This window comes from Mauremys reevesii, linkage group 3 (genome assembly GCF_016161935.1).
Source record: "Mauremys reevesii isolate NIE-2019 linkage group 3, ASM1616193v1, whole genome shotgun sequence".
Classification (NCBI taxonomy): Eukaryota; Metazoa; Chordata; order Testudines; family Geoemydidae; genus Mauremys; species Mauremys reevesii.
This window is the reverse complement of record NC_052625.1, coordinates 200,724,362-200,747,390: the sequence shown is the minus strand read 5'-3', so window position 1 is coordinate 200,747,390 and position 23,029 is coordinate 200,724,362. Positions and strand designations below refer to the sequence as shown.

Genomic DNA, 23,029 nt, shown 5'->3' with positions numbered 1-23,029 from the left:
TAACATTTTTATTAATGACCTGGAAGGAAATGTAAAATCATAACTGATAAAATTTGCAGATGGCACAAAAATTGGGGGAGTGGAAAATAATGAACAGGATAGGTCACCAACACAGAACAATCTGGATCACTTAGTAAGCTGAGCACAAGCAAACAGTATGCATTTTAATATGACTTAATATAAATGTATACATCTAGGAACAAAGAATGTAGGCCATATTTACAGGAAGAGGGACTCAGTCCTGTGAAGCAATGTTTGAAAAAGATTTGGGGATTGTTGTGGATAATCAGCTGAACATGAACTGCCAATGTAAAGCAGTGGCCAACACAGCTAATGTAATCCTTGCATGTATAAATGGAAATATTGAGTAGGAGTAGAGAGATTATTTTACATCTGTATCTGGCACCGGTGCGACCACTGCTGGAATACTCTCTCCAGAGGGGATTCAGAGAAGGCCACGAGAATGATTAAATGATTAGAAAACATACCTTATAGTGAGACTCGAGGAGCTCAGTCTCTTTAGCTTAACAAAGAGAAAGTTAACAGGTGATTTGATTACAGTCTATAAATACGTACATGGGGAACAAATATTTAGTAGTGGGATCTTCAGTCTAGCAGAGAAAGGTATAGCATGATCCAGTGGCTGAAAGTTGAAACTTGACAAATTCTGACTGGAAATAAGGTGTAAATTTTGAACAGTGTGAGTAATTAATCATTGGATCAATTTACCACAGGTTGTGGTGGATTCTCCATCACTGGCCATTTTAAAATCAAGATTGGATGTTTTTCTAAAAGATCTGCTCTAGGAATTGTTTTGCTGAACAATATTGTCTCATTGTGTCCTTGTACACTCCCATCTCTTGTCTTATACTTAGACTGGACGCTCTTCGGGGCAGGGACTGACTTTTTGTTCTGTGTTTGTACACTGCCTGGCACCGTGGGGTCCTGGCTCATGACTGGGACTCCTAGGTGCTATGATACTAGTAGTGGTAATGCCTATATAGTTCTCTTGCAGGAATCAAGAAGTCTCCGACGTTGTGGAAGAAAGGGATTTCAACCTAGATCTCTCACTTTCCAGAGTGTGCCCTAACCACTGGGCTGTGCAATAGTCAGGAGCAGGTCTCTCTCACTGTCTCCTGTTGAAGCTATGCCGCTATGTATACCTATGAATTGGAGCAGAGGGACTGTACTGTGGGTCTCCTACCTCTCAAGTCAGTGCCCTAATCTCTGAGCTCTAGAGTCATTCTTGTGGGGGCTCAATGAATATGTCATTATTTCTACACAGTGGAAAAGTCCAATAGGAGAGATAGAGAGAGGCTGGCCTTACAATATCCCATAGCTCAGTGGTTAGACTACTTTCCTAGGAAGTGGGTTACCTGCATTCAAATCTCTTTTCCATTTCAAGCAGGAGGGGAATTGAACCTGGGTCTTCCATCTCCTGTATGAATGCCCTAAACCCTGTGCAAAACGGTGTTAGGACACTCCTCCATTTTTCTTGAAAAACAACTGACCTGGCTTACACACCTAGCTCCACAATAGTGTCCACAGATGTGAATCCCAAGTGGAGATAGGCGTGTCCCTCTGATTTGCAGTTAGGTGCTTACGTCCCTTTAAGAGGTGGGTCTTAGGACACACACCCCTGTTTGGAATTTCTTACTGGATAGCATAGGTGGCACCCTGCTCAGAGTGCTGCCTTCTATGAATCCCCTTTTAGAATCCTGATTCTCCCCATGCATTGCCTAGGGAGCTTGGTCACAGGACTTCCCCAAAATAAATCCTGTTTGAACCAGATCAGATCTTCTAGGAAAAAACCCATCCAATCTTGGTTTTAAAATGGCCAGTGACTTGTTCCAATGGATAATTACCTTCACTGTTAAAAATTTACTCCTTATTTGCAGACTGCTGGCTTGCATTGGTGTGCTTGTCATTATGGGTTTCCAAGCTTTTCTCTAACGTGAGGCATCAGAACTTGAGGGGGAGGTGATAGGTGTATTCTGATGATATGGCTTTACCCCGGGTATTTTATTATTATTCTGTTTTACCAACAAGTTCTACAGACTCAGGTCTGAAATTCCTCATTTTGAAATGAAGCTTCTCCCTGACATGTAACTGTGTCTTAAAGAGCAAATGATATTTTACAGCTTAGATGATAAAAATTGTCACTGAAGAAGCTGGAAGGGATCCAGAGAAGAGCTACACTGAGAGAGGTAGATTGTTCTTTAGTACAGGGGATGAGTATGATAGTTTAGATCTCCTAAAGGAGTTGAGGTTTGTGGTTAGGAATTTTCTTCATGTGTCCATGGGAGTGTGTTAAATGTGTGTGTGTGGAAAAATCTTCATATTTGTATATGTTATAAACTTTCCCGTATTGGATAATATAGGTCTTGGGCTGACATTGAAACTACAACTACTTGTGAAGAAGGGGTGTTTGCTTCTCCTTGTCTTTGAATGCTTCCTTGAGAAGTGGCTTCCTGACATGTACAAGCATTAGACCATATTCTGACTTCATTCACACCATTGTAAACCTAGAGTAACTCATTGATATCAGTGAAGTTACTGTGGATTCCCTTTGGTGTAACTAAAATGAAATTCTGACCCATTATAGAATCATAGAAATGTAGGGGAGGAAGGGAAGTCATGAAGTCCAGCCCTCTGTGCTGAGGCAGGACCAAGTAAACCTAGACCATCCCTGACAGGTATTTGTCCAACCTGTCCTCAGAAACCTCCAGTGATGGAGATTCTCTTGGAAGCTTATTCTAGAGCTTAAGAATAAGCGTATTCACCCACGAAAGCTCATGCTGCAAAACGTCTGTAAGTCTATAAGGTGCCACAGGATTCTTTGCTGCTTTTACAGATCCAGACTAACACGGATACCCCTTTGAATCTAGAGATTAAGTGCACTTATAGTTAGAAATATCTAATCTAAATTTTTCTTGCTGTAGATTAAGACCATTATTTCTTGTCCTATCTTCAGTGGATATGGAGAACAATTAATCATCTTCAGATATGTTAAGGTCTGTTATAAAGAGGAAGACTTTTCCCCCCTCAGTCTTCTTTTCTCAAGAATAAACATACAGTGACTCCTCGTTTAACGTTGTAGTTATGTTCCTGAAAAATGTGACTTTAAGAGAAATGATGTTATGCGAATCCAGTTTCCCCTTAAGAATTAATGTAAATAGCGGGGGTTAGGTTCCAAGGATTTTTTTTAACCAGACAAAAGACTATATTATATATGTATATACAGTATAAGTTTTAAACAAACAAGTTAATACTGTACACAGCAATGATGATTGTGAAGCTTGAGGTGGTGGAGTCACAGGGTGGGATATTTCCCAGGGAATGCCTTACTGCTAAATGATGAACCAGCACTCAGCTGAGCCCTCAAGGGTTAACCCATTGTTGTTAATTGTTGCCTCACACTCTACAAGGCAGCACGAATGGAGGGAGGGGAGACAGCATAGCAGACAGAAACACACATCCTCTGTGTGTGAGAGAGAGAGAGATGAGTATTGCCTCTTTAAGTACGCTGTACCACTCTAAGTATGCCAGCAATGCCCCTCTGCTATGTACATTGGCCAAACTGGACAGTCTCTACGGAAAAGGATAAATGGACACAAATCAGATATTAGTAATGGCAATATACAAAAACCTGTAGGAGAACACTTCAACCTCCCTGGCCACACAATAGCAGATCTTAAGGTGGCCATTCTGCAGCAAAAAAACTTCAGGACCAGACTTCAAAGAGAAACTGTTGAGCTTCAGTTCATCTGCAAATTTGACACCATCAGCTCAGGATTAAACAAAGACTGTGAATGGCTAGCCAACTACAGAACCAGTTTTTCCTCCCTTGGTTTTCACACCTCAACTGCTAGAACAGGGCCTCATCCTCCCTGATTGAACTAACCTCGTTATCTCTAGCTTGCTTCTTGCTTGCATATATATACCTGCCCCTGGAAATTTCCACTACTTGCATCCGAAGAAGTGGGTATTCACCCACGAAAGCTCATGCTCCAAAACGTCTGTTAGTCTATAAGGTGCCACAGGATTCTTTGCCACTCTAAGTAGATTGCCTTTTTAAGTAGACCAGGAAGTTGAGACAGCAGCTGCTGCCAGCAAACTCCCTCCATCCTGAGCCCTATCATGTCCCCCCTGTTCTGTGGAGATGGGGTAAGCAGGGGACAGGAGCGGGGGGGAGGGGGACACCCTGACATTAGCCCACTTCTTTCCCCTCCCCCGCACAGCAAGCAGGAGGCTCCGGGGAGCAGCTCCAAGGCAGAGGGGCAGGAGCAGCACACAGCAGTGGGGGGAGGGACAGCGGAACTGCTGGCAATTGATATCCTGCTGAATGGCTGACGCACAGGGAACTTAGGAGAGCGGGGAGCTGAAAGGGGGCTGCTGGTCCACCCTGGTTCCAAGCCCCCACCACTAGCTCCAACAGGCTGCTCTTTCTGCAAGCAGTGAACAAAGCAGGCAGCTGCCAAACAATGTTATAAGGGAGCATTGCGTGATTTTAAATGAGCATGTTCTCCAATTAATCAGCAACGTAACAACGAAATAACGTTAACCGGGACGACTTTAAGTGAGGAGTTACTGTACCCAGTTTTTTAACCTTTCCTCATGGGTCATGTTTTCTGAACCTTTTATCATTGTTGTTGCTCTCCTCTGGACTCTCTCCAGTTTGTCCACATCTTTCCTAAAATGCGGTGCCCAAAATTGAACACAGTATTCTGAGTGAGGCCTCATCAGTGCTGAGTAGAACAAGACTATTATCTCCCGTGTCTTAAATATGACACTTCTATTAATACACCCTAGAATGGTAACAGCCTTTTTTGCAACTGCATCACATTGTTGACTCATGTTCAATTTGTGATTACCTTAACCAAAACCTCATTTTAAATCTCACATGTATAAAGCATTGGTGTTGCTAGAATCAATGGCAAAGAGTTTTAAAAAAGCTAAAATAAGACCTGCTTTGGAATTACTAGTACAAAGTCTCTTCCAATAGTGTTAGCATTTCTATTACATTAATTGTTCATATTTTTGAATTTGTATCTGAAGTCTTACATATACACAGTATATCATTATGTTGACAGAAAGAGACAGAGAGCTGTAATGTCATGATGGACAAAGTAATTAAGACTCTGCTCAGAAAAGAGAACAGAGTTAACCACAGATGACATTGTGGGATACTTAAATGGCACATTTCCCATCATTTTTTGATTTAGTATATCTTCTCTTAAACAAAGACAGGATTATTAAGATCAATCATCCTACAGCAGTTGTTTAGTAAATTGAATTTCTTGCCTCGTTTGTTACTCAGTGGATTAATGGATTTCAACAAGTAATAGTTGCCAAAGGGCTTTAAAAATCAGTGATGCTCCCTTGACAACAAAGGCCGCACATATAAAATACATTAGAAATAACAATATCAGCAGCAGTGACACGTGAGAGAGAGATGGATCTATACACAGAATCTGTATTATACCTTAGAATTATGTCTACATGGCACAGTTGGCTAGTGCATTCACTTTTCACCTCTGGAGACCTAGTTACAAATCTATTTAAATTACAAGAGAAAATAACTTGTCTAGAACTTAGTAGGTAATTGGTCACATTACAAAGCTACTGGTACTACTGACAATTCCTGTTCAGGAGAGGCCCTTGTCTGGGCTAGCAGGTGGTGGTACAGGGCAAGCTGAGTTCATAGATTTCAAGGTGAGGAGGCACCATTGTGGTCACCTACTCTGACCCTGCACAATACAAACCAAAACCCCTCATGCAATAATTTCTGCATCAAGCCCATAACTTCTGGTTGAATTATGGTATATCTTTAGGTAGACACCCTATCTTGATTTAAAGACTTCAGGTAATGGAAAATGCACCATATCCGTAGGTAGGTTGTTCCAGAGGTTAATTAGCCTCACTTAAAATGTATCCCTTATTTCTCATCTGAATTTGTCTAGCTTCAGCTTTCAATCATTGGATCTTTTTATGCCTTTTTCTGCTAGATTAAAGAGCTGCTTGCAATCAGAAATCTCTTCCCCATGCAGGTACTTGTAGATTGTGATCAAGACATTTCTTAACCTTCTCTTTGATCAACTCAATTGATTGAGCTTCTTACGTCTCTCACAATGAAGCATGCCTTTTAGTCCTCGAATTATTCTTGTAGCTCTTTTCTGAAAACTTTCCAATTTTTGAACATCCTTTCTGAAATGTGAATGCCTGAACTGAACGTGGTATAACTAGTAATGGTCTCACTAAAGTTGCGTAAGTAGTTAATAACACCACCCTCGTTAATATTTCTCTATTTATACATTCAAGGAACTCATTTACCTTCTTAGCTACAGTACCTAACAGGAGGCTCATGTTCAGTGATCCCTTAAGTCAGTGTTTCTCAAACTAGGGCTGCCGCTTGTTCAGGGAAAGCCCCTGCTGGGCCGGGCTGGTTTGTTTACGTGCCGCATCCACAGGTTCGGCCGATCGCGGCTCCCACTGGCCGTGGTTCGCTGCTCCAGGCCAATGGGGGCTGCAGGAAGCGGTGCGGGCTGAGGGACGTGCTGGCCGCCCTTCCCGCAGCCCCCATTGGCCAGACGTGGAAGGTAAACAAAGCAGCCCGCTGGGGGCTTTCCCTGAACAAGCAACGGCCCTAGTTTGAGAACCACTGTTCTAGATCATTGATAAAGTTATTGAATAGCATTGGGTCAAGAACATATCCCTGCTGATGCCTCTAGAAACAACTCCATTGGATGACAATTTCCCATTTATATTTATTGTTTGTGATCTATCACTTAGCCAGTTTTGAATCCATTTTTACATGGACTGCATTGATTTTTGTATAGTGCTGACTTCTTTATCTGAGTGTCACATTGGCAAAGTTGGCTGCATGAGGAAACTTGCCCAGCATGTATCTGTTCTATGCCTGACTCTAACCATTGTCACTTTCACCAGCACCATATTTTTAAAACATCCTCACACACATAACTTTGCCAATTAACTGAGGAAAATATGTACTACCTATTAGAATATACTATTAAGCAGTCCATGAAGACTATAATTACCGCATATCAGTTTCCCCCCACCATTTAAAAAACAAAAACTGAAAACATGACTTTTTCAAGCCTTTGCATTTATACTCACTGTCACCATTCAGAGGCAGCCTTTAAAATGGCACTACCTCTGTAAGTTCTTGAAATATTTTAGCCAGACTGTATCTGATATTTCTAATTGTTCTGCTTTTTAAAGCCTTTGTTCTGCTTTAATAGGTAGCAGGTTTAAAACAAACATGAGAAAATATTTTTTCACACAACACACTGTCAACCTCTGGAACTCCTTGCCAAAGGGTGTTGTGAAGACCAATACTATAATAGAGTTCAAAAGGGAGCTAGATAGATTCATGGAAGATAGGCCCATCAATGGCTATTGGGCAGGAATGGTGTCCCTAGCCTCTGTTTGCCAAAAGCTTGGATTGGGTGACAGGGCATGGTGGTGGGAAGTGACGTCATCGAGAGGCGCCGCCGCCGAAATGCCGCTGAAATTCGGCGGCATTTCTGCGGATGCTCCACCGCCACCCCGGTCCTTCGTCTGGCGCCTGCCAGACGAAAAGATTGGGGACCACTGGTCTAGAAGATAATACGTAGTCCTGCCTTGAGTGCAGGAGACTGGACTAGAAGACCTCTCGAGGTCCCTTCCAATCCTATGATTTTATGAAAGGATATCAGGATTCATCCCATTATTTTTAAGTTTAGGAGATAGAAGCTAACCTTGATCCTGAAAACATGTATATGAATCACTCTACTCACACAACTAGCCCCATGGAATGGGCTACTCATGTGGAAGAGTAAAGGGACTGTTCCACTGAATAAAATTGCTCATGTATGTAAGCATTTAAAGGATTGAGCCTCTGAAGGCTAAATTCTTGACATTATTGACTGTCTACCACTAGGATTTGGTCTTATATTAGCATTGTGTCCTTTACTCTGGATATATTCTTTGTCAAATTAATGCATGTATGTTGCAAAGGTGCTCTTACAGTGGAGACCTCTTGAATACATTGGTGTTTGTGCCTTTCCCTACTTGCTCTAATACAAAATCTTAAATACTAGGCCTTTCCAGCATCAGTAACTGACCACCACAACTACAGGTCTCATGAAACACCACTGTGCTTTGTTCTATCCCTTCAGCAGGCCACAGCCTGGAGCATAATTTACATCCTATTTACAGTTGGTAGCCAGCTTCCCCCACTCGCACTGGGAGAAGGGTACAGTAGCCAGTCCTGCTACTCTCCTTCTGAGCACTTCCTTCCTGTCTGTTTATATAGTCCCAGCTGGGGGGTTACTTCCACCCAATTAGCCCCTCAGGTGTATCTGTACTCAGTTAATTGACACCCTCTTCCAACTGCCTGTCTTTCAGTCAGGTCCCAATTAATGTACACTGATGGAGAGCTGAGTGACAAGATGCTGAGTGCTTGGTTTTATTCCCAAAAGGAATTCAATATGAAACAACACAAAATCCAGCCAAACCTTCTCGCCAGGCTTGGCTCCCTACAGGATTCTGCCTCCAGGGTTTGTTCAGCCTAGATCCTTTCTTTGTAAAGACGCATTCCCATCTCCCCTACTTCCAGGTGAGACGATGAGCCAGCTGCAGCTATGACTCAGCAAAATACATGTAACAGTTTTTTACAAGATGATCAACATTTTTTAACAGGATCATCACCCAGTTACAGAGTAGGGTTGTCAGCCTCTTCCAGTGCATTGCAAACTTTTTCCTCAGCAAAATGTAATCCTTCATTTGAGGGAAATTTTTAAGCTCTTGTCAAAACCAAAAAGATTTGAGTGTTTGCATGTTGCAAAATAAGTATTTTAGGAGTATCTTGATTGCAGTAAAATGAACTAAGCACATAATATGTCTCCAGCTCATTGATGTTTTTAAGGCTTTACATCTGTATTTGACTGCTTATGTGATTTACCAAAACATAATATGCTTCTATTTAATGTACATCCCATTTAAATGGAGATATCAAAATAGAATCACTTCATGTCTATTTAAGCAAGAAAAGAATGGACTTGCTAAAAATACCAATTGTATACGCCCACAAAAGACTGTGGAGAAATAGAGAATCAGTTAGTCCAGATGCACGGACTCTGTTAAAATTAGGTCTATTGAATCATTACACTGCAATCCTATTAGATAAGAAGCATGATCCTAATGGTTCAGTGTGCTTCTTCTCTCCCCAGGAATGAGGCAAGGTAATGACTTTGGCACGCAGTATCGCTCGGCCATCTACACGTTCTCTCAGGAACAGATGGAAGCTGCTCTGCTATCTAAAGAGGATTATCAAAAGGTAATATTGGATAGGATGTGGAATTAGCCTGTGCATGATCAAAGTTGAAGGGAAATTGGGAATGAGCACAGAAGGTGAGCTCATGTTCTGTGTGTTTGCTGCATATTATTCCTTTCACTTTTCACTGTATGTTGTGTTTATTTTAAGTTTTAAGTTTGAATTGTTATAAAAGTTTTCGTGAATCATCTTGGTGGCTTTCTGCTGAATTGTTTAGCTATGTGTTCTGGCAGAAAATATCAATGTTTTAGTCTTAAAATACAGACTATGTGGATGTGCCAAAACAAAACCCAGGGACCGAAGGTCTATGCAAATCTCAACTTTGCAGTTGGTCCCTATTCCTATCATGGTTCAAAGCAAACCTCAAATCCAAGCACTCATGGAATTTGGGGAAGTTTGGATCCAGATTAGAACACTGCCTCTCAAGGCCATCTCTAATTGTGTGTTTCAGTCTTTAAAATGTATCTGTAGTGTACTCAGCCATCCATTCCATACCTCCTTAGTCCAGGTGTGACATGAGGGAGACCTGCAGTCTATCGTATGACTTAGGGAGACCCTCTGTGTTGACATTAGCCCCAGACTCTTTCAACTTCAACAGCTCCAGTGAACATTCTCATATGAATTAATGACATTTGGGTTCTGGCTTTGTCTATCATAAGAGATCCTATAGGACTCAGATCGACAAAAGGCAGCAGAATTATTATATCTTAGAAGAGGCTACTTTGCAAAATAGTAAGATGATTAAAGGGACACTCCTGAAGAACATAAGCTAACTCTCCAGCTTTATTTAAATGTGTATGTCCATGTTGTGAGATCCCTCTAGTTTTCATACGTTCACTATGGTTGTGAATAGGCAGATTATTGAAATGTTCATTGTCGGCCTATTCCATTTTTAATTTGCAAACTTTCATCATGTACAGTCATGATCTAAACTAATACCCTGTTTTTTTACTGTTGTTTTATCAAAGATTCTTAACAGTGTTACAGCTCTTAATATGTAGGGTCTGACAATCTTTTTTTTTTTTTTTCAAGATCCAGAATTTTTTTTGAAAAATGTTGACTGTGTATGTTTCCTTTTGAACAATTGACCTAAATGGTGTCCCACTATAGAAGCTAAGTTCACAATCTAATTGTTGAAATTGATGGTACAAGGTATCACTGTAGAATGATGTTAATGTTTAGGTTTCTCGCTCCAGTTTTCCTCCATACAGTATTTCTTCACTGTGACAGCATTTAGAACATCACTCAATATCTCTGTCTAGAGCATCCAGCTTCTTGTGATGTAGGAACACAGGGATTGCTACCAGATCAGCCTAGAGGTCTCGCCAGTACAATATCTGGTCTTTGACAGTGACCAGAACCAGAGGCTGCAGAGGAGGGTGTCAAAATTCCTATAATGGGCAATTATGGAGTAATCTGCTGTGATGCAATTATGACATAATGCCATGTTGCAGATTAGCTAGCAAGTGGTGCTAAGAGAATGGGACCTTTCACATCTCCCCTCCAGGAAGAAAGGTCATGTCACTTATGCAGGGTACTCACAAGAAGATGATTATGTTGAAGAACAAGAATATTGGAGAACTAGAACTTAGGTATTATGGTGATAGGTGCTTTAGAGGTGCTAGTACATAAGATAGAAAGACAAGAATATTTAATATTAATACAGTAGGGAGCTGAAGTGTTAAGGAATAAAAAACAAACCAGAAGTATATGCTAGTCTGAATGGGAGGCTGTCGCTATTGAGCTATGTATATAGTGGGTCTGATTTTATAACTCTGCATGGATGCACAAAGTTACGCATACAGTTGACTACTTTGCATATGCGATTGTCATAGTCTGATCTGATCTTTGAACATGCAAATAACCAGTTTCCAAATGGCTGCTAGCACCTTAGTAACTGTGCATGCAAATTGTGTGCTATTGCCTACCTATTTTTGCAATAGTTGCACCCACATAAGTATAGATCTGAAGCCGCCTGAGGTTCTCTCTCTATGTACAAAGTGGCTGCTGAAGTTTATTTCTTCATATATACCTTACAGAACTTGGTGCTACTTACTGTTACTTTGGACCCAGGCCTTTTCTAACTTGCTTTCTTTTCTCTTCTGCTCACAGCAGTTGAGCCATATCACAATATGAGTCTTACAGCTTTCTGTTTGCTCTCCCAAAGCTGTGTCACCAAACTGATACTAACTTGAAAGCAAAATCACAATACAAAACAATGTAACATAATGCTATGTGAACTGCCATCTCTACAGCCGAATTTCCTAATGGCACAATTTATAAAAATCTAGCTTGTTTGAAGTCTATTACTTTAAATGGAAAGTGCATATAATTTGTGTATTAATATAATTAGGCACAAATATGTAACTGATATCCTTCATAGCTTGTTTCTGCACTGGGAAGGTGACTCAAAAAAAGGTGACTAGTCAGTCAATTACTCTGCTACTCAACAAACATGTACTGTAGTTACCAGAGCAACTGCCATATCATCTACAGTAGCACTGTAGTTACGATTAACCTCTTGTGCTGAGAAAGCAGTGACCCATTCTGATATTTTCTAGGAACCTTTTTTCCACTTTGATTTGCATTGCATTATTTTTAAGGTAAATATATACAGTAAACTGCCTTATAAATTCATGTTCTACTAACAATAGATACGCAGCAGTGCTTGAGCCACTTTTGCATATGTCGGATGCATCTCCATAAACCTTATCAAGTCAGATAAAGGACATTTATGTCTAGCATACTGCTTGGTTTTCCAAGATATGCATTGATGCACCCCGCATCCTGCACTACGCTAAACGTATAGTACCAACAATGTATGTGTGAGTGGCACCGATGATTTGCTAGCACTGTAATTAAATTAAAGCCAAGTTGTCTTGTTTGTTATCTCACTACATAACGGAACATGGACTCAGGCCAGTTAGCTGTGTTTTGGCGGGGGGTTCAGCTGAGACCTTGAAAAGAATTAACAGTGGATGGTTTCAGGGAGCCATAGAATCATAGAAATGTAGGGCTGGACGGAACCTTGGAAGGTCATCTAGTCCAGCTGCCTGTGCTGACGTAGGTTCAAGTATACATTATGTTATCTTGTATATTTTGTTACACTGAAGGAATTTTTTGTTTTGTTTTATTGGGGATAGAAATCCTCCTGCTTCAGGACGTAAGGCAACCATTAACTCATGGGAGTTAGGAACAAACTTCCTTTAAGTATGGGATGTCCCACAACAACACACTATGAGGTTTCTTACACTTCTCTAAAGCAGCTGGTGGAGGCATTAGACACGGGCTCCTGTTCAAGAGGGACTGCTACAGCTGTGAATGACCATTCTTATACTTATGAAACAGTAAAGTTATGCATCACTTTGCTATCTTAATGCTGGAAAACACTGGCTTTAAAGTGGGAGAAGGCTATATTTTTCCTGTAGGCCTTCTGCATCCCTGTCAGTGTCCTGAAGAACCCAACATTTCAAATTCCATACACTTCCTAGAAGGTGGCACAGTATCATTATCCTTCCAGGCACAGAAGACCAAGTAGCTGCAGAAGTGTGCTCTTCTGTGCCCTTCAAAGCCTCTGCTTAATAGTCTGCTCAACAGTGTCCACTAGTATGAAGATCTCCCAGAACTTGAGCATGCTGAGTAAGCAACATGTCTACCTCTGACTAGTCCAGGGGGCAAGAATGAGGTTGTGCATTGAACCTGAACGTCCCTCATATACACATCTATTTTAAGATGTGACACTTGTTGCTGATTCATGTAGCTGTTTAAGAGCTGAGAAATGGCAATACAGCAACCAGGAATGAATATGGTATTGGGGCCAAGCATCTTTGACTGTTTATGAAATTGAGTGCATACAGTGGTAGACAGTGAATGGTAATATGTATTATAATACGGTTCCACTGTTACTGAATTGTAACAAAGGTGTAAGTTTAATTATAAAAACAGAAAATGGGGGCCAGAGCTTGATGAACGTGCTGTGAGTTAGTGCTTCAATCCATTTTGTCTGAAGCTGAGGTGTTTGGGTTTTTTTTAATACAGTTGAACCTGAGGTTATTTAATTTTCAAGACAGTTGCGAGTTTGGGTCCGGTTGTCAAATGAATTATCTAGGCAATAATCCAGATGCAGAATTAGAGTGGGGGGAGAGAGATTTTTTTCCTCAAAATTGCAATCTTACTAGGTTCAACCAAGCTGCACGCATGAAGTTTGCAGGCTTCCAGGAATCCACTGAAGTTAATTGCAAAAGAACAGTGTAAGACATGCTGGGGTTACTTTAAGGAAGTGTATGTAATATGCTTCCTAAACTGATGTAGGTTTCAGTGACTTCTTTAGAGGGGAAAGATTGATAGTGGAGCCAGTGTGCAGACACATGGCTCAAAACATATTCTTTGCTATAAAAGCAAATTCCTTACAGGACAAACTCCAGATGCAAAGCAGTTTAAGGGCCCCTCCTGAATTTGTTGACTGTAGTGGGGATTCTAAATTCATTAAAAAATGTCTGAGCTGTCTCTAATAATTAAGGCTAAGTTATAAACTTCGGAGTCTCAAACCTGAGTCTTTGACATACAGATGTTAGCCATTGTGGGAGGAAAATAAGCTCTTGACCTCTGTTCTATGTACAAAGACTTTTTAATTTGATTTGCTAGCTTCAGACATTCAGAGGCTCCATATAGAGAAATGCTGCCAAATGCTGCTGAATTATCGGGCGGGTGGCAGAGGTCTTGGAGAGACTGTTACTGTAACTTTCCCCCCAGTGTTAGCAGTCAGGAGAGACAACAGAAGGCTCTAAGATAAAAAGAATAAAAGCCTTAGAACTTTGAGGATGTTTTTTTAAATATCCAGCCCTCAGCCAAGCCACATAGATTAGTAATAAGTTGTTTTTATCAATGAGACAAGAAATTCTAGATGAAGCACAGAAGCAGACTTGATGTTTCCTGACAAACTGGTTGAACTGCAACAGCAATAATAAATCCGTTTCCCCCCGATCCTGCAAACTGCTCTGCATGGGTGGAATGAGAGGTTGGCACAGTGCCCCACTGAAGTCTAAGTTAGCCAATAAGTTGATCTGAGAAGATAAAACCAAACAACGGTATAACCAGGAGTAATGGAATTAAATCAAACAAATGAACATTTAGAATGAATATCAGGAAAAACCTTCCTAGTGGCCAGAGCTATTAGTCTGTAGAGCAGTCTCTCAGCTGAAGTGATGGAATCTTCATTGCTGGAGAGGCTTAGAACTACAGTAGACATGCAAAGCATTAGAAAAGATACACTGAAGAAAAGCATCTACCCTAGCTGGAGGATGGACTAAATGACACTGTAAGTGTCGTGTCCCCTGCATCATAATAGCCACGATTCCATGAAAGAAAGAAGACTGGGGTGAAATTTGATTTTAAGATATTGTCAAACCAGCTATTCACCTAAATGATTGAAACTTTCACTGGTCAAATTATCACTTCACTTGGCATTTCATCAAATGCCTAATGTTTTTGAGTATTTTGACAGATGACTAGAGCTGAAGATGGCATTTAATGAAATGTCTAAAATTTCTCATTGAATTAAACAGTAAAAGGAATATACTGGACCAAATTCATCATTGGGGTAATTCCATAAGAGCTAATAGAATTACACCAGAGATGAATTTTATGTTTTCTTATATACTGTCATATTCAGCATAGGACGGCATCCACCAACCAGTTACAGCAGATGTCCTGTTGTTTGCTATCACTACCTGTCTATTGGAAAGTGACATTGGTTGTTGTCTTCCTGGTTCTTTTGGAAGAATTTACACCTGTTGGTTTTACACTTCTTCTACTCAGAGCAGTTGTATGTGATAAATCACTGACAGCTACTGGGAGATTATTGATGAGTATCATTTCACACAGACAATCTTCTGAAGATTCAAATCATGTATTGTGACTGGGAGAAGGTTGTTCACATTGGTCTTGACTAGGAGAAGGTGGCTGTTTACAAGTTTCTTAGGATGTAGAAGATTGTTTTTAATAAGGCTTCTGAATTTCAGTAGTTGCAAAAGCATCTGATAACTCCTCTTCTGAATGTGTCTGTCTCAGAACTTCAAGTATCAGAGGTGAAAATGTTTGTCCCATCTTTGCATCAATACTGAAATGAACAGTAGTGGTTACTTGACCTTTGAAAATAGTTTTGTGAAAATGAGTGAACTTGATCCCCCAAATGCAACCTTTTTTTTGCCATTTATCCATGATATAAACATCCCTTTTATAGTTATGTTTGTGCATTCCACAGATATTTGAGTCTGTGGATGACCAGGCTTACAATGAATAATCATTAATTCTTCTCATATTACCCTGACCAGCAGAAAACTTGGCTTCATTGTCACTTCCAGAATATATGGTCACCTTACATTAGAAAGATAACTAGCAACTGGTATAGCACTTCTAGCTGCATTTCTAGATGATTGTGGTAGCAGGATAAAATCTTTAATTGGATGAACCTGGCATATCATGATCCATTTGTAGGAGTCTCCTGGAATTGACTTCATAGCAATAAGATAAATATGTCCATGAGATGAGTAATCCTGGCTGAATAACACCATACTTGTGCTTTGTTGGCTACATTTATGTTGAAATGCTATACACAAGAATTTGACAACTTCCAGACTTCCTTGTGAGATGTATATATTTATTCATCAATTCTTTTGACATTTCGTCATGTCTGACATGGCCAGTAGCCATGTGAGCTTCATTAAGGACATCACATGTATCTTCACTACTCACTAAATGCATCATTCATCTGATTTACACTTCTTAATAAGCTTCCCTACATCCCTACACTGTAGGGTCTCACATGTGGGGAAAAAGACATTTTCTTATTACTATCAAGATGATTTTACTCTGAACCCAGGCTTAAACAGGAGGGGCAGTTGTACCTTAAAGGCACTGAGGACAATATGGAGATGTGCCATCCCAGGAAGAGCATTGTAAGGCATTACAATTCTTCTCAGAGCTCCCTGGAACACAAGTGGAGTGGCTACATTCCTTGATTGGGTGCAGCATGCATTGCATATGGATTCTGTTCCACGGACTGCAAATGTCCCTTGCTCTCAGGCAGGCTGCACGTGGGGAGATTGCTGTTTGGCCCTTCCCCCAGGCATATGCCCTGTGCATCTACCTAAGGGCCAGGCCTTTGGCTTTTGTGAGTATCCAGTCACTTTTATATCCAGTTGTTGATCATGCATTTGGAATAGTGATTATGAAGAATATTAAACCGTACCTTCTCTTGTGCAATCATCTGCTTAGGTTGAAGGTCACTGAGGTTGGCAAATATGCCTTTTAATTTTATTGCATTGCGAACATGTCCCCAGCCACTGCATCAAGCTAACATTTGAACAGAGCATTAAACCATTTTTAAAAACTAGACCTTGTATAAATGAATGTAAATATCAAATAAACTTACTTTAAGAATATGTGTTTCTGATGGAACTTTATTCCTCCCTTGCTCTTTACACATTTCAACTTATGAAAAGATTCCAACTCCATTATACAAATGTCATGCTTTTATACATTTTAGGCAGATGATTATTAAGTTAGTCTTCAAGTCAGAGTTCCATGATTGACCCAAGGAGTGAAATTATGAGCATTAAGACATGCATTAACATCGACCGAAGCTAGATACCCCTCATATGTAATCTGTCAAACCATAAAAAGAACAGGAGTACTTGTGACACCTTAGAGACTATCACATTTATTTGAGCATAAGCTTTCGTGGGCTACAGCCCACTTCATTAGATGCATAGAATGGAACATATAGTAAGAAGATATATATACATACAGAGAACATGTCTTTTTGCAGATATAGACTAACATGGCTGCTACTCTGAAACCTGTCAAACCATGTGTTCTGTAGTGCTAGGCCAGTCATGTGGGCCATTCTAATTGGCTTCTAGTTCATTATTTTAGATTTCCTTCCCTTGGTTATACATTTGTTATATCAGAGTTTACAATTTTCATAAGCATATTAAATGCCATAAACATAAATGCAATAATTGAATTCATGATTGTTGCCTTAAGTGAGCATGGTGCTTTACAGATAGACCCAGTTCCTGCTCCCAACGAGCTTTGTTTAAGTTCAGCATTATATAACAGGTGGCGATGAGAGAAAATAGAGGAGACTGAGGTAAAGGAAGGTAAAGGTTACAACAACTCGTGGTCTTATAACTCATTTTTATTACGTTCAATTTGGGTTAAATCTTCAGATCCTTGACTCCTTACCCAAAACCTTACTCAAGCAAACTCCCATGACTTGAGTAAAGTAAAAAGTAAGACAGGATCTGAGATTAAGCTGCCTTATTTTTCCATTTAAAAAAGTTAAATTTTGTTACTGTATAAGTACAGGGGCTTTTAAATCATAGCCTGCATTGTGAGGGGTGAGATGAGGACATGTGGCAGAATTCTTCCCAAGAGGTATTCTCTGGTGGACGTCCTGCCATTTCAAATTTTTTTTTTTTTTTTTAGCGTTTTTGGCCTGGGAGAAGCCTCAAATGCAGAGATGCTAAACAATGAAACCGAAGTTTTGGGGGTTTTTAATTATTTAAACGTATGTGAATGTGCTTGATGGTAAAACTTCACAACAACTCTTACTCTATCCAAACCAGTTTGCTTATTCCTAATGCTACATTGTTATTCAAAGAGGTGTTTATTGTCCAAACCTCAGTTTTTGTGTATGTGACAAAAATGGGGCGCAAACCGGGCACAAAAAAATCAAGCAACTGCTCATGGAATTTGTTCCATTATTTACCCAGCCTTAAAATATAAAACCAAAATTTTCAAACCTGAGTGTCTAAACTGAGGCTCCTAGATCCATATTTAGATGCCTGAGTGTCCTAATTTTCACAAGTGCTGAGCAACTGCAAATGTCTTTTGAGTCAACTATAGGGAACTATAGATGCTGCCTGTGTCTAAATATGGATGTAGGAGCCCCACTTTAGGCACTCAGGTTTGAAAATTTTAGCCATCATATATAATGCTGCATGTACCAAAGTATTGCCATATCCCGATAAGAGCTGAGCCCATAAATCTCCCACTGCCATCAACAGTAACTTCATGTGATCTGCATGCACTTCTCGGGAGTTGGCTCCCAGAGCCAGATTCTGGTTAGTTGAATTGCTGCAGCTCCAGAACAATTCCATTACAATCAATGGGATTACTCTAGATTTACAGTAACAGATAAAAATCTGGCCCATAATGTTTTTTTATTTTAAGTACTGGTTTCCAGATCAATTGTAAGAGGGCACTTTGTATCTCCTGCCGTTGAAGTACACCACGCAGTCAAATATAGCTCTCTGCTTTTGGGAAAGCAAATCAATATTTCCTGGAAAGAAGAAACAGAGCATGCTTTTCAAGGAGCATTAGCACTTTCATTTTGATCCCAGGATATTTTAGTACCAAGATCTTTTTCTCCCACACTAATTTCCACAAATTGTGTGTGGTCTGGTTCTGTATTCGTTGCATGCCCAAAACTTCTAGTGAGTTTGGTGGGAGTTTCGGGCACACAGGAAATTCAGGATTGGACCCATATGGTTTGATCCTGGTAGATGGTAAATGCTTTCTGGGAGGTGGTCAGCATTGCCAACTCCTAAAAGTGCTCAGCACTTCGCAGGATCAGGCTTATAGTCAAAGCCTCCAATCTTTGCTCTAACATTTGTCCATCTACCTCAGCACTGGTCATGGTGGGAGTGACAGTGTAGACTGCCATAGGAATTGTCTCTTTTACGTCCATGGGATCATTCTTGTATGTCCAGTCTTTAATATACAGTGTAATATGTGCGGAACTAGTTATTTAAAAAATATAAACCAAAAAAGGAGAAAGAGGGAGGGAAAAAAAGAGTCCCCAGAAGAGCAGTGTGAAGTTTGACGGCTGCCTGTTTTTCACTGAAGGAGTAAAATATTATATAAAACCAGCACCAAAGAGAGCATGAGTTTCAACCCAGCAGGGTTCATTTGTGTCTGAGTCTCGGAGTTAGACTGGGATTCAGTGTCCACATCCACTTCACGAGTGTTGTTTATTAATCATGTTTGGTATGGTAGTGCCTAAGGACCAACCAAGAATGGGTGCAAAGCACGGTACAAACATACAGTAGGACAGTGGTTCTCAACCAGGGTATATGTACCCCTGGCGGTACACAAAGGTCTTCCAGGGGGTACATCAACTCCTCCAGATATTTGCCTAGTTTTACAACAGGCTACATAAAAAGCACTAGCGAAGTCAGTACAGACTAAAATTCCATACAATGACTTGTTTATACTGCTCTATATACTATACACTGAAATGTAAGTACAATATTTATATTCCAATCGATTTATTTTATAATGATATGGTAAAAATGAGAAAGTCAGCAATTTTTCAGTAATCGTGTGCTGTGACACTTTTGTGTTTTTATATCTGATTTTGTAAGCAAGTAGTTTTTTAGTGAGGTGAAACATGGGGTACCAAGACAAATGAGACTCCTGAAAGGAGAACAGTAGTCTGGGAAGGTTGAGGACCACTGGAGTAGGAGACACATCCTGCCCTAAGGAGTTTACATTCTAAGTAGACAAGGCAGACATGAAGTGGGGATTGGGTATAACACACCAGCAGAATGAGCAACGGGACCATAATTTTTGTCGGGGAGTGGGTAAGCTACATGGAAAGGACAGGGAGATGGAGACAGGTCAGGGGTGAAGAGGGTAAGAGGTGCAGATGTGGAGAGAAACTGGTGTGAATGGATTGTGAAGGAGGAGGAGAGCGAGGGTTGGCACAAACAGCCAATCAGCACAGGGCAGAGAAAGTCCAGTCAAAATGTAGAAAGATCTCTGAATGCCCGAAAGTCCTGGCTTTGGCTGCTGTCTGCTGGAGTCGCTGGTCGTCTAGAACTGTAGCTAGTAATCATATTGTATGTTTTTGGGCTTCAAGCTGAATGGTGATGTACCAGCCAGTAGTTTACTGATACCTGAAGTCATATGTAACAATGAGATTGGGCAGGAATCAGGACTGATAATAAATTACAGCTTTCTACTGTAAGGATGTAGCAAAATCTATTCCTCTCTGTCTTTATATCTCCCTCTAATTTTGTTCCCCTGCTTTCTGTCCCATTTCCCCCCAAGACTTTCTCTTTGCTCCAATGGTTCCAGCCTCCAGAGAAAATAAATTGGTACTTTAAAAAAAATCTGATTTTTTAAAACATTAAATTAAATAGAGGTTTATTTTTAAAAAATAAACCTATTTAAAGTTAAATTTGAAATTGACAAGCTATGTTAAGGCCTACACTTGCTGTAATGTACTAAAGTCATTAAAATTTAATAACAAAAATTATATTAAGCAGTGCATATTTGCTGCCAAGTTTTAAAGCAAGTCAAATCACTGAACTGTTGGAAGTCACAGGCTAAGCACCTCGAGCCATTTTGCTGAAATGCTAAGCCAGCTTTGATAGCGTAGCTTTTTCTGCAGGTGCAGAGAGAATATTTTCTTCATTTCAGTTTGTTCAACTAGTTCAGTTCAATGACTGGTTTATTTAAAGTAAAGAAACTAATTGAGAGCTGAAAAAGCAGGATAACTTGTTTTCCTTTTCAAATCTATGAATAAAAACTAGGTGTGAGAGGATAACATCTACTAATTCTAAAAGCTTGAAGGACATGGTGACTAAAACAGTTTAATTAATTAACTATAGAAAATATTTCCTTTGTTTAATAAATCAGTTACATTTAAATGCAAAATGTGTTGTTTTTTTTCATATGAATCCAGCAAATTAAAGGTAGTTCATTTAACTAATAAACAATTTTAAAATGCTGGTTTTGTGCATTTTTAATTGATTTTGAATTTCCATCCAAATAGAGCTTGGTTCAAATCAAAAGTTAAAAAAAAACTAATAATCTGCTAAATAAGAAATGCATCATTCACCTTTTTTGTCACAATAAATAAAAATCTGAATAAATTTAAATTAAGCTGTATAATTGTTTAAATAAAGGTGTATGGATATAGTGTAGCCTCCTGGCTAGCAAAAAGACTCTCTGCCAATCTGGCCTGGTGGAAAATTCCTTCCTGACCCCAAATATCATGATCACTTAGACTGTAAGCATGTGGGCAAGATCACCCGCCAGACACCTGGGAAAGAATTCTCTATAGTAACTCAGATCCCTCCCCATCCAGTGTCCCATTTCTGACCATTGGAGATATTTGCAGTTGTAGATGGGCCATATGCCGTTGTAGGCATCACACCACCCCCTCCATAAACTTACTAAGCTCAGTCTTGAAACAAGTTAGGTTTTCACCCACACTACTCCCCTGGGAAGGCTGTTCCATAACTTCACTCCTCTGATGGCAAGAAACCTTCATCTAATTTCAAGTCTAAATTTGTTGATAACTAGTTTGTATCCATTTGTTCTTGTGCCAACATTGGCCCTTAACTTAAATAACTCTTCTCCCTCCCTGGTGTTTATCCCTCTGATGTATTTAGAGAGAGTAATCATATATTCTCTCAGCCTTTGTTTGGTTAGACTAAACAAGCTAAACTCCTTAAATCTCCTCTCATAAGGCAAGTTCTTAATTCCCTTGATCATCCTAGTAGCCCTTCCCTGCACCTGTTTCAGTTTGAATTAATCCTTCTTAAACATTGAAGACCAGAATTGCACACAATATTCCAGATGAGGTCTCAGCAGTGCCTTTTTCACATCAGCATCATGTTGGTGGTTGGTAGTCAACATAATCATCCTGTGGTCAATAAATATACCCAGGTCTTTTTCTTCCTCTGTTGCTTCCAACTGATAAGTCCCCAGTTTATAGCAAAAATTCTTGTTGTTATTTTCTAAGTGCATGACCTTGCACTTTACACTATTATTTTCATCCCATTTCTATTACTCTAGTTTTCAAGGTTGTCCAGATCATCTTATATGATATGGGCCATACCTCCCAACTTTGTGTCACTCCCATTTTTTGTGTCAAGATCATTAATGAAAACGATAAATAAGACTGGTTCAAAGACTGATCCTAGAGGAACTCCACTAGTAACCTCCCTCCAGCCTGACAGTTCACCTTTCTCCATGACTTGTTGTAGTCTCCCTTTTAACCAGTCCCTTACCCACCTTTCGATTATTATATTAATTGCCATCTTCTCCAATTTAACCAATAATTTCCCATGTGCAACTGTATCAGATGCTTTACTGAGATCCAGATAGGTTAGATTGGCTGCATTACCTTTGTCTGGAAAATTGGTTATGTTCTTAAAGAAAGAGATCAGGGTGGTCTATTATGATCCACCTTTTGTAAAATCATGTTGTATTTTATTTGAATTACCGTTTACCTTTAAGTCTTTAATTACTCTCTCTTTCAGAATTTGTTCTAAGACCTTCCAGACAACTGAGGTCAAATGAAGGGCCCTGTAGTTTACCAGATCACATTTTTTTTCCTTCCTCAAATATTGGTACTATATTTGCGATTCTCCAGTCATAGAGTATGACCCCTGAGTTTATGGGTTCATTAAAAAAATTGTTATTGGGCTTGCAATTTCATATGCCAGTTCCTTTTAATATTGCTGAATGGAGATTGTCCAGGCCCCCTCCAGTTTTGTCCCATTAAGCTGTTTGAGTTTTGCGTCTACTTTGGATGTAGTAATTTCTACTTCCATATCCTCACTCCCATTAGCCATCCTGCAACTGCTCCCAAGCTCCTCCATACCCTCATTT

General features: G+C 39.9%; 1 protein-coding gene across 1 annotated transcript in view; it reads left to right on the top strand.

Annotated features, from left to right (window-relative positions):
- MSRA (methionine sulfoxide reductase A) overlaps positions 1 to 23,029 on the top strand; it is a 443,906-nt gene that overhangs the window by 297,740 nt on the left and 123,137 nt on the right. The window contains exon 5 of the mRNA XM_039530964.1: positions 9,234 to 9,340. Within this exon, the coding sequence (XP_039386898.1) occupies positions 9,234 to 9,340 (107 nt within the window). The remainder of the gene's footprint in view (positions 1 to 9,233; positions 9,341 to 23,029) is intronic.